The following is a 13,476-nucleotide window of genomic DNA, read 5'->3' on the forward strand; positions in this document are numbered from 1 at the left end:
AATTTCAAGCAAACAAAACAAATTTAATATAGTAATCAGGAATAGAATGGTGACATGAACTTTTCTGACCTGGATTTACCAATATAATCATAAACTTAAAAGCTTTAAATCATAAAGAATGAATATAAGCAGACACACTGCAGTTCAAATAATAAGAATAAATTTAATATAGGAGGCCTACAAGAAGCATAAATTGTGTGTGAATTTTATTTCATCAAAAAAGTATGTTTCTTGGTATTATTCACTGAATGTGTGACTTTCGTAACTTTCAATATTTTCATTTATTATAATCATCGAGGCTACCGCTACCACATTCACTACCACCACCACCATCATCATCATTTTATCATCACTATCATCAGCAAGATCATTATAGTCGATCATGTCAACAGAACCATCTATGTCATTATCGTAGTTATTGAAATTTTGATAATTTTGGTAAGGAAATGATAAAAATGAGAGAAAGGTTGTAGCGGGAAGGGGGTGTGAGTTTGTTCTAAAGTAAAATCAATGTGAGTAGAATTAAATTAATGTTTTTATCTATATTGCAGTGATGGTAAACATCATTACAATACTAGGATGCCATGATGTTCAATAATTTAAACTTCAAAATTCAGTACTTCACGGGTGAAGATATGGGGCCGTAAGCTGCAGGGAGATATGTAGAATAATATTAACATTAGATCATTACTCTAAAATAGAAGGAATGTAATTATTTATTATTTATATTAGTTAGTACACTTACTGGCCTAAAAGCAAAAGAAAATAGGGCCATGATATAGTCTTCTCCATCAAGAGAATTGAACATTATTGACCTTTCAGGATTGCTTGGCATTGATACTCATCGAACTGTTCTTAGTCTTTGCCCAGGCCTATGATCATCAAAAAGCAAGATCACTCACCCGTATAGTACAGAATCATTGACAATAGCATGTTCAGCGGGTTCGCCACAGAAAACAATGAGAGAGACGCTCACAGACTTTAATTCCCCATATCCGCTGTCGTGATTATTGTCGTAATTTCAATAGATAAACCTACTTCGAAAGACAGTTGGCCCGTCCAATGGGGAATCTTTTGTAATAATATAGTGTATTAAAGTACGTGTATGCAGTTACACCATGGTCACATTTACTCTACAGCGGCCATGGATACCTGAATTCGAGAGATTTCTGCGGCGGCCCCAGAAAATCTGCGGTGGCCGCAGGGTCGACGTACGGTGGATTCCTACTTTTTACAGGCCGTAGAATTTTAACGCGGAGTTTTAACATTTTTTCTTTTCTACGCTCGCCGTATAAATTAGACTAGCTGTAGGCATGGTGTAGAACGGTCTACGGCGGCCGTATGTCGAGCATACGGTGGCCGTGCGGCTGCCCTCGTGTTTTTCTTCCCTCCTTTCCCCTTCTTCTTTTGTTTTATCTGCTCGGGAGCCACCAGGCGCCCTTCCTAGGTCGATAATTACTGATCGTATAATATTCAGATCAGTGTCAAACATTAATTTGGCGATCCCCCCCCTTCCTAGGTCGAACATCAATTTGGTGTCCCCGCACTTTTATTACTCCTCCCCTTTCTCCTTTTTCTCTTCTCTCCTTTTTACTTCTTGTTGTTTCCTTCTCTCTTTCTTTTCTCCCTTTTCTCTTTCTCTTCTTTCCCTCTCCTTTTTTATCTCCCTTTTCTTTCCCTTTCTTCCCTCCCTCTTTTTGGCACCCCCTTTTTGCCTACCCAGGGGCCTGGACCCCGAAAACCCACCCTCTCCCTCCCGCCCAGAATACGTGCATGGGCATGGTGCGAAACTTTGAAAACTTTCTGAAATGAAATGTCTAATGTAAAATATCATGATGAGTGTGACAAGCAATTCATGGTACACTCTCTGTATAGTCCCCCTGCGGCTGCTGCGAGGGCGCCTTGCGGCCACCTCACGTCTGCCGTAGTATTTGTCAAAACCCTACGGCCAGCGCAGGGTCGCCCTTGGTCAACTGTACGCCATGATTTGAAGGACATACATCAGCCGCATATTTTTTTCTCCATAAATTAAAAAGTACGCCGTGCGGCGACCGTAACATATGTGACCGCTAAAGTAAGTGGCCGTGGAAATTCTGAGGCGACTGTAGAATCGCTACTCGCCGTAGAAATTTTAGAATCTACAGTGGCCGTAGCAAATGTGACCAAGGTATAACTACCGTCCCGACTTCTTTTGTGCTATTTAAATGATTTCTTTCACCATCATCGAGTAGCAATTAGCGTGTAAAATCGCATAAATTATCTCACATAACGGATCTAATGTTCATGATTACCAGCATCACCATAATCATTACCATTATCTTTCATATATTTTTAATTATATAAAATTTAAAATTGATACTGGAGAATGATTGGAAATAGATAATGAATGAATGATGATGGTGATGATGAGTGATGATGATAGTGATAATCATAACTTTGAAGTGTTATTAACGAACATGATAATACAAATAATATCAGTGATAATGTTGACGATTAAATATTAACAAATGAAGATGAGTGGTATATTTGCGGCAATGGACCATGTATAACTTGAGACACATCTTTCTTTATTATGTCTGTTATAAAAGGGTTTTCATATCATGATCCTGAAATACATAGATTATATTTAGACTAAAAAGAGAAAGAATGGATGGCCATCTAATTTTGGGAAAGATTTTGCGGGTTGTCAAGTCCGATGCAGTATAAAAAATGATTGCATATTGAGGTCGATGCGATTTTTATATCAACGACATCATCCCCCAGAGTCTATCAAGTTATGAGTTTGTGTGCATTTTTAGCAAAATTGACATTTGTAATACATGATTATTTTAATTTTAGAGTGCTGTAACATCCTAACTGCATGCCATTCCTGCTACGTACGTTTTGAATTCATCGGATATTTCGATTTCGGGATGCATGTTACCATGCAGTTAAAGCGGTGTACGCCTAAATCAGATTGATTGTCATTTGTATTAACTTATATATTTATTAATATTTATAATAACGTCGATATACAAAAACAGAATTCATCAGGTTCTTTATCATTACACCAATGATACGAACTTATGCACATATAGGCCTACATCTTTTGCTTGATAGAACACTGACCCCCCCTCCATTAGAGCGAGAACAATATTGTGCTCTCTCATTAATATTGATTTCGATAAGGAGATCGGGAAACGCACGCCATTAATAGTAATTTACATTATTTGTATACCACTTACAAGTGAAGCACAAAATATGTATCTAAACGCTAAGGAAAAAATAGAAAGAGAGAAGGAATTTCACCAAAAATTAAAGTAGTTGCACAGTTCACAGTAGGATGTAAACAATAGAGGGGCTTCACATGCGGCGGTAAAGGCTATTTTACCAAAAAAAAGAGAGTTTTAACATGGGTTTGAATTTCTCTCTTGAATCTGCTTGTTTAATACTTTCTGGTAGATTGTTCCAGAGTTGGATCCAGGGGGGGCCGAGGGGCCCGCCCCCTCCCTCCTCCCTCTATTGTCGGAGCAAAAAAGGGGGAAAGAAAAATCAAAAAAAAAAAAGAAGGGAAAAGAGAGGAGAAAAAAAACATAGGAGGTGGAAAGCGATTGAATATATAAATGAGGGAAAGACTTTGAAAACAATTTAAAAAAATTCTTTCATGTCATTATATAAAATTTTTGCTCATGCTTCGCGCTTGCATTGCCTTTTAGGTGATTTACACATATGGAACTTAAAATATCAAATTTTAAGGTCAATATACATAACATGCTTCAACTCTGAAATCGAACTTTCATTTTTAAAAAGTGTTCTGTAAAAATGTCTTTTTTATTGTCTGCATATTAACATTTTCTGCTCCCGCTGCGCGCTCACAAAATTTGATTTGTCAGGTACTTATTATTTTCCTGTATTCCATTTTAGTTATCAAAATATCCCTATTCATGTCAGATTGTAAAAACGTATTAGCTAGCGCTGCACGCTCGCATTTTGATTGGAGAGTTTTGAAAATTTCAATATTAATTGTATTACAAACTAATCAAAATCTCCATTTTATGGCCCCCTTCTGATCTCGGACGCCCTTCGCCCCGAAATTTGGCACGCACATTCCTTACCACATAAACTGTAAGATAGTATTTAGAAAATAATCTGAAATCATTATTTTTTATTTGTTTTGAATAAAATATGCAAATTTATTCAGGAAAAACATTAATTGCATTCTCAATGCCCAATTTTACTTCAGTTTTTTATGTTTTTTTGCTGATCTCATCTTTGCAATCTAATTTAACGTTATCCACAAAGAAAAGTTGCAAAAGCCAATTTTTCTTATCTATTTCTTTGTTTTTTAATTTCTCACGTACTTCTTTGTTTTTCTTCGTTTTTTAATGGAAACTATTGCAGACCATTTAACAACTAAATCAATTAATTAGACAAATTAGAACGAAAAATTATCACCCTTTTATGAAGTTCATCTCCCATAGACTCAGTACACAAAGTATAACAATTAGCAATTTTCGGCATGACATTGTCAAGTAAAGTCATGTGACGTCGCAATGCTATAGTATCCGTATGTAAAAAACTTTGGTCTCAAAAGTTGCGCGAGACTTAAAAAAAACATGGTCATAAAATTTTGCGGCGCTATCTTTTTGCGTTTTGGAAACATCGTGCGAAGCGTCGAGGGGGGGGATCATGCCCTCCAGTCCTTTAAGGGTTAAGTTTTAGACGGTCAACACGATCTATTCTTTTTTGTTTAAGGTGCCGGGTTCATGATGTTTTATATAATTTTTTTTACATTTCAGTTTGAATTTAGTCCTAATAAGTGCATATTATTACAGCGCTTTTCTGCAAGTCTAAAGTTTTCAGAAATCTAAACTTTAAACGCTGCGTGCCAAACGGGTTACGCCAACGATCACGCCAATAAAAGAAAATTATGTATACGCATATTATTTTTTTTATCACAAACTTACTTTGAAATATAGTTTAATTTCCAGAGCCCCAAAAAGAAACTTCCAACAATTGTCACTGTTTGGACTCCCCCTTGAAAGAAACCAACAAAAATAAGCTTTGCGCGGCAGATTGGGGGGGGGGGAACATTTTGCGTCCTCTCTGTATTGACGAAAGCTCGATCCGCCCTGATAAAAATGATCCCTTTTCAAGCTCGCAATTCACGCTTGCATTATTTAGTCTGATACTTACCCTCTCAATGACTTTGAAATATTTTGGCTGTAACTAAATCGAGTATAGCATCTTTTCTATGAAACTTGATTTTGTAACATTTATTATGCTGCAGTCGGAGGTCACTTGGTAAGGTCAAAGGTCATTTTCAGGTCAACGTTAAAGTTTACATGCAAGACTCTCTTATGACACCTAACTCTGCAACCGTAAGTCACTTTTCAACCAAACCTGGATGGTAGATGTTCTTGGGGCACCTTCATGTTATGCTGCAGTCAGAGGTCACATGGTAAGGTCAAAGGTCATTTTCAGGTCGACATTGAAGTTAACATGCAAAACTCTCTTTCTCCGCAACCATAAGTCACTTTTCAACCACACTTGGATGGTAGATGGACTTGGGGGACCTGCATTCTAGGGTCATTGTCGCCATGATAATTGTATTTTTGGTCGAATTTCTGTTTGAGCTCTATATATGGCAATAACGGATGATGCGCTGGGTTCAGGGGATACATGTGCTCGGCTGCGTGACCTGCCGAGCATCTCTAGTCTGAGAAATGACATTTTATTGATTTTTTTGCCATACGATATGTTGGAAACCTGCTCAAATATAACGTCACAAATCAAGAAATTGAATGAAATTGTAATAACTTTTTCATTAATACTAAATAGGTTCATTATTGTGGGTTGAAATAATCGCTAGAGGGTATTTATTTGTCTCGCAATCTACTATGGTCAACAAGGAAATTCGTGATCACTCTCGCAAAAAGTGTTCACTAGCTTTCTAGGAAATTCGTGATCACGCTCGCAAAAAGTGTTCACAAGCTTAAAAGTTCACAAGCTTTCGAGTGCCGCTGCAACTCTTTATCAAGTGACGAAAATTATCTGATAACGTAGTCTATTTATACAAATCCCCAGGACCGTACGCACGAATGCGGGAACAATAGTTGGGCACTGATCCGTTGTGTGATCGGTCGGGCGTTTCACCAATCGGTGCGTCGATGTGCAGTGCGGCCGGTAATCCGTATATGCAAATAAGCCGGGGGTATATGCAAATACACCGCGAGTCGGCAATACGCACATAAGACAAAAATTGGCTGGCTCGCTAGTTTCCGGTTGGCGGGGGTTGACTAGCTGAGCGGTCCCTCGCTCGGGGCCGGGAACGATCGGGTTGGCGTGCACTGCCAGGTAAGGGGGTATTGTGCTGTCGTCTGGTTCGCATCCAGAAATCGGGGATGTCGTTCTCGCTGTCTCTGTTGAAGTTGTAAGGACAAAGACGTATACTAATAGCCTCCTTAATCCTGCGTGTATACCAATGTCTCTCTTTGGCAACGCAATGTACACCCTCCCAATCTGGGTGGTGTTGCTTCTCCCAAGCATGTTCTGCCACCGTGGATGTGTCGGTTTGCTGTAACCGAACATCGCGCTTGTGTTCAGAAATGCGTTTAACTATCAATCGGGCTGTTTCACCGATGTAAGGCCCGTCACATCCCTGGCAAGGAATGTTGTATACTGCGCCATCACGTCTGTGATCAGGGATAGGGTCTTTGGGGTGTACAAGCTGTTTGTGTAAGGTGGTGTCCAAGCGGAAAACCGTGACCTTCTAATCGGCGTTTAAGTTGAGGTGAAAGACCATCTATGTATGGCAAGACTGTGCAAGTCTTGAAAACCTTCTGATCTCTTGGCGGTTGTTTCTTCTTGAAAGTGTTCTTGATAAAACGGCGTGGGTAGCTGTTGCTGTACAAGGCGCCACGTATGTGTGCTCTTTCTTTCGGGAGTTCAGGTGGGTGAGTTATAATACGCGCTGCTCTGTCGAACAGGCATTTACCAAGACCCTTCTTGACTGATTTGTTGTGATGAGAATCATATGGTATGTATTGGTCTGTATGATTGGGCTTGCGGTAGACAGAGGTGGAGAGTTTCCCGCCCTATTGTCTTTGGACTAGCGTGTCAAGGAATGCTTATTTCCCTCCTTGCTCAGTCTCCAGAGTGAACTGGGTGGATGGTTGCTGGCTATTCATGTATGCGAGTAGGCTGTCTGTTTCGGAACTTTTTCATTCTTTGACGGTTTTGCCTCTATTTTTTTGTTATATTTTTGCAATAAACTCTTTGTGTAGGTGTACTTCCCTTTAAGGTTTATTTTTCAAATACTATTTACTGTAAAGTTAAAATTCATTTAAATTTGTTTCACAAATGAGTTTGTGTTTGTTGGCAGTTTAAATAGTGTTAATATTACCAAAGCCATCCTGGTATTTTATTCATGAAATTTTGTGTTCTCTTTTAGATCAATTTCTGAGTTTCCTTTTTTCATCCTATTTTTTTATATTACACAGAACTTTGATCAGGTATTAGGGCGCACAGCAATCCTGATTGGGTCAACCTTCCTGCTGACGTGCCTTCTAGCACTATCCTGTCTGGAATTCATCGTACCTCGCTTCTCTTCCCCTCTAGCCATCTTCCTCTGGCTTATCCTACTCACCTCATCCTACACCATACAAATCATGCGCCCTGGTCATGTATCCACCGATGGGGTGGGGTTGGTCCTCTTTATCACCCTTGCTGCACACACCATGTTACCGTTCTCTCACGTCGTTGCCGTGGTCATCGGCACCCTCACTTGTCTCCCTCATGTTATTCTCTCTGCCATTCTCGGCAGCCATGATGAACCCATTGATAAGTTATTGAAGGTAGGTGGGCAAAGATCTAGTCAGATAATATTTTTATGTCACCAATCATACTGGAATTCTATGACAGGTCTCTAGAAAGGATTTTTTTGCGTTGGGAACTGGTGTTACATATAAGAATTGTAAAAGCAATTACATTCATTTATTTAGTTATTTCCTCTTTAAGGATATCCATAGCCTAGAATGATAAAGAACATTACGGAACGTGTTTGTAAAAAGCTTTTGTTCTGCAGACCTCTCGCCTATTTAAAGGCCAAGGAGTTTTATTTTTTTAATAGAATTTACAAATAATAGAGAATGTTAACAATGAGTGTGTCCACAGTGGAAAAAGGACAATAGGATTAGCTATGTTATTGACATGTTGATTTCAATGAGGTCATTTAAGAATGTTTTAGAATTGGATTGCTCCAGAAAGAAGAATGTTTTTTTTTAAAGTGAATACTAGAAGTTTCTAGAATAGTTGAAATGTGTATAAATAAGGTGGCAGTTTCTCCAAGGATCATCATATCATACCAGATCACTTCATCATATCAGATCAGAGCTAAGAGTTTCACGCCAGACTTTATGTCAGAGCAGAGTTTATTTTCACCTGGAATGTTTATCTTCTGTGGAATTATTTGCCTACCATCAATGAACTGTTTGCAGTTATTTTGAGAGAGAAATTCTCAGTTCTCATCGAGATCATCAACCTGTTTAATGAACGCTTTTCAACCCATGGATTGCTGAAATTGACTGTTAATCATCATCAACATCGTCTTCACAGACATTTCAACTCGTTACAGTGACTCTTGTTATTCATCGTGCTTCAACATCAGTTTCATCATTGCCATCATTGTGAACTTATTTTCGCCAGCTACATGTGTAACTTGGATTAAATACTGGATTTTACTTTGGATTATTATCGCAATCTCAAGAGACGTAAGATCAATATTTATTCATGTTTTATTTATGATTGTTAATGTATAATTAATTTCCTGTAATAAAAGAAAAGGAAATTCAATTTCAACACTTAATATTTATTGGTATTTGTTGCAGTATCGTAACTCTGGTTTATAAAAAAGTGGCCCTTTCTAGTTTATGATCAGACTTGCCCTTGTGTTCGGTTCCGTTACTGCAAGGGGCGGATCCAGCTTTCCACAATAGGAGGGAGGCGAAAAAATTAGTTTAATCCACGTTGAGCAGATTATTATCTCACTCAAGGTAATGTGAATCTAAAAGGTGAGTGATTTGTTTATATTTGGCCTGCATAGCAGTGCAAGACTACAGGCGCCGCTTTTCCGACTCCAACGACGCTGTCGTCAATATTAAAATCTATTCCTAAGGCTTAAGTTTTTGAAATGTCATCATAAGTAAGAAAGTATATGGACCTAGTTCTTGAAACTTGGAGGGTTCATGAAACATGAGGGTAATCAAGTATGACTTAACATACTGCCTGAGTTTCAAGTCACATAACTAAGTTCAAAGGTCAATGAACTTAGATCATGTCAGGGGAATCAACATCAAAATTTTAAGGTTAAGTTTTTTTGAATGTCATAACTTTGATCTAGTTCATGAAACTTAGACACAAGTGTTATCAAGTAGGGGAGAGTGTGGTAAATAAAGCCGCATGTTAGTTTTTAGCTCACTGCTCAAGAATGGTATGGTCAAATGGATTGCTATTTGAGACAGTTCCTAAGTACAGATTTTGAACATAGAGAACATCTCATAACTGAGTGCATGTGGCCAAGAGGAGGACAAACCCGGCAGCACCCCAAAATCAAAATTTTAATAGTAGCATTGCCACTTTAGAGAGGTGGGTTGTACCTACCCAGAAATGTGTATTAATTTTTTATCTTAGTTTACTTGTGTAAGGTATTATTGTGCGTGCCAGAACTGTAGTGAATTTCATGATTTTCCCTTTTTGTCTCACCTGCTTAGCAGAGTGAGACTATAGGCGCCGCTTTTCCGACGACGGCGGCGTCAACACCAAATCTTAACGTAAGGTTAAGTTTTTGAAATGACAGCATAACTTAAAAATATATGGACCTAGTTCATGAAACTTGGCCTAAGATTAATCAAGTATTACTGAACATTCTGCCTGACTTTCAGGTCACATGACCAAGGTCAAAGGTCATTTAGGGTCAATGAACTTAGACCATGTTGGGGGAATCAAAATCTTAACCTAAGGTTAAGTTTTTGAAATGTCATCATAACTAAAAAAAATATATGGACCTAGTTCATGAAACTTGGGGTATCTGTTGAATTACCATCATAACTTTGAAAGTTTATTGGTCTAGTTCATTAAACTTGGACATTAGAGTAATCAAGTATCACTGAACATCCTGTGCGCGTTTCAGGTCACATGACCTAGGTCAAAGGTCAATGAACTTTGGCCGAATTGGGTGTATCTGTTGAATTACCATCATAACTTTGAAAGTTTATGGATCTGATTCATGAAACTTGTACATAAGAGTAATCAAGTATCACTGAACATCCTGTTCGAGTTTCAGGTCACATGATCAAGGTCAAAGGTCATGCAAGGTCAATGAACTTTGGCCATGTTGGGGTTTTTTGTTGAGTAACCATCATATCTCTGTAAGTTTATTGGTCTAGTTCATAAAAAAGGGAAATAAGAGTAACCATGTATCACTGAACATCTTGTGCGAGTTAGAGTAGTATTCAAAGTGAGCACTGCTGCTATATTGAACCGCGTGATGCAGGTGAGATGGCCAGAGGCATTCCACTTGTTATAATCAATAATTTGGAGCACGAACACACCCATTCTAACAGAATACGCCTTGTTGTAGAATCTGCCAAATCTTGCCTGGGAATTACAAATATCCTTCCTCAAATGATCCACGAAAGATTAGCAACTTCTAATGAATGATGGCTATGACAGATGGAATTCCTTCACTCCCTCACTTCTCTATCTCTCTCAGCTTTTCACTCTTTTTCTCTTATTACTTTTCCCAATTCTTCAGCTTTCTCATTCTTCTTTCCAAATCCTTTCCCCCATTTCTTCGACTTCTTTCATCCACAGCAGTGATCGTCATTTGATTATTTATGGTTAATATATTCCAATGGAACGCCCAATCCATGAATGCTCATGGCTTTAATTTTTATGAAAGTATAATACAGAATGTATCTATCCAAGAGAAAGGTGGGATAGTATGTATTCAGGAAACATGGTACGATGAATATAATATGTTATATTTTCCTCATTATCATTTAGTAAAGAAGAATAGACACGACAAACGTGGAGGTCTTGCTATATATCTGCACGAATCTATAGCATTCCGGGTAATAAATACCCCAGAGATAAGTGAATATGTTATTGTTGATATCTATTTACGAAACAATACTTTTTCTCTCGTAAATTTTTACAACCCTTGTAAAAAAATCAGTCACACTCTGCTTGATGAAATAATGAAAAATTGTAAAGAACAGGTTATAGTGTGTGGTGATTTTAACTCCCATAATCCGCTGTGGGGGAGCACCACTTTGGACGTTAATGGTAAGACTGTCGAAGATTTCATGAATAAATATGATCTTGTTCTTAATGATGGTTCTCCAACCAGGTTGGACCCAAGAAGTGGGGGAAAATCCTCCTTGGATCTTACTTTTATATCCAAGGAAACGAGTGGTTATACTCACTGGATGGTCTTTGGACATAACTTTGGAAGGGACCATTTCGTCATCAATTGTAGTATTGATAAAGGTATTAAGGACATGTTTGAAATAAAGTATACATACAGTGTTTCCCCAGAGTAGAAAACAGGCAAAAATAAATTGGAAGTGGTATAAGATGGAAATGGAATCCAGATTTGAGGATATAAAGGACAAATACCCAGAGTTAGCCAAGGTAAATACGATTTACTTGTAGACTTAATGCTTGCCTCTTTTGATAAACAAAGAAAAAAGACTATAAAAAACATTTCGATAAATCACCGGTACCTTGGTGGAACAGAGAATGTCTTAGAGCATCAAAAGAAAGAAATGAAGCTAAAAACAGATTCATGTATAAAACATTTCTTTATGAGGATTTTGAGAAATACTTGATTAAAAAAAGGGAGGCACAGGCAGTTTTCAGAAAAGAAAAGAGAATATTGGAAGTGGTATAAGATGGAAATGGAATCCAGATTTGAGGATATAAAGGACAAATACCCAGAGTTAGATATACAAGGTAAATACGATTTACTTGTAAACTTAATGCTTGCCTCTTTTGATAAACAAAGAAAAAAGGATATGTTTGAAATAAAACTAATGTGCCAAACTTAAAAGAATGGTAAGTATAGGTTCTGTTTGGAAAAGGATAAAAGGTATAAAAGAAGGTTGTAAATCTAAGATACCGGATTTGATCCTAAATAAAGGAAAAACTATTGCTAAATCGGCAGAAGAAAAAGCACTCATTTTTCTTCAATGTTTTAACCGTATCGACTCAAACCTAGACAAGTCAGAAGTAAACAGGAAAAAAAAGATTGAAAATATAATCGTGAACAATATTGAAAAGGTAAGTACTGATCGAGAAAATGTACTAAATGACAATTTTAACATGAGTGAATTACAAGGTGCTATTAATGAAATCAAGGACACTGTGCCAGGTAAGGATGATGTCCAAGCAAAAATGATGTGGAACCTTCCAGGTAAGATAATTGACATTATGTTAGATTTATTTAATGAAATATGGGATAAGAGCTTATTGCCATATCAATGGTCAGAAGCTATACAAATTCCTATCCTAAAAAAAGGAAAGGATGCTTCCAATCCATCATCTTATCGTCCAATTTCCCTTACACCATTATTATGTAAATTGATTGAAAGATTAATAAAAAACAGAATGAATTGGTATATAGAGAAATATAACATCATCACCCCTATCCAATCTGGATTCAGGAAAGAAAGAAGTACTACATATCAAATCATAAGGTTGGAAACAGATATTAACAAGGCAATGATTAATAGAGAATATACAGTCGTTATTTTTTTAGACCTACAGAAGGCCTATGATTTAGTATGGAGACAGGGTATAGTAAGCAAAATATATGAATTGGGATTTGATGGTAGAATTTTACGTTGGATAAATGCTTTTTTATCTAAAAGAATGTATCAAGTGAGGATCCATGACCACCTATCTGTACAGCAAAACCTTGAGATGGGAATAAGGCAAGGGAGTGTAATAAGTCCTTTATTATTCAACTTTGTGATTAATGATCTGCATAAAATACAAGACGTAGTAGAGATTTCAGTCTTTGCAGACGATATATGTTTATGGTTTTCCCGCAGGAACCCCTCTTTAATTATAAAGAAACTGGAGACAGCAATTGTTTTAATACAGGAATGGTGTAAAACATGGGGGATGCATATTTCTTCCTCCAAATCTGTAGCAGTTACTCTTGGTAGAAAAAATACTTCAAATTTGACCTAAATATCAATTATGAAAAAATTCCAATAAATAAAGAACACAAGTTCTTAGGAGTATGGTTTGACTCTAAACTGACTTGGTCAAAACACATAAACGAAGTAGTAGTAAAATGTAAAAGAAGACTCAATCTTTTAAAATGTATAGCTGGCACCGATTGGGGCCAAAAATCTGACATCTTATTTTTGGTGTATAAAGGTTTAATTAGATCAGTAATGGACTACGGTTGCGAGGCTTATGACGGAG

The 13,476-nt window shown here is 37.4% G+C and overlaps 1 protein-coding gene across 1 annotated transcript in view; it reads left to right on the top strand.

Annotated features, from left to right (window-relative positions):
• Positions 1 to 13,476, top strand: part of LOC121406826 (adenylate cyclase type 2-like) — a 127,480-nt gene that overhangs the window by 41,548 nt on the left and 72,456 nt on the right. The window contains exon 3 of the mRNA XM_041597696.1: positions 7,482 to 7,835. Coding sequence (XP_041453630.1) covers positions 7,482 to 7,835 — 354 coding nt within the window. The remainder of the gene's footprint in view (positions 1 to 7,481; positions 7,836 to 13,476) is intronic.

This window comes from Lytechinus variegatus, chromosome 2 (assembly GCF_018143015.1).
Source record: "Lytechinus variegatus isolate NC3 chromosome 2, Lvar_3.0, whole genome shotgun sequence".
NCBI classification, from domain to species: Eukaryota; Metazoa; Echinodermata; class Echinoidea; order Temnopleuroida; family Toxopneustidae; genus Lytechinus; species Lytechinus variegatus.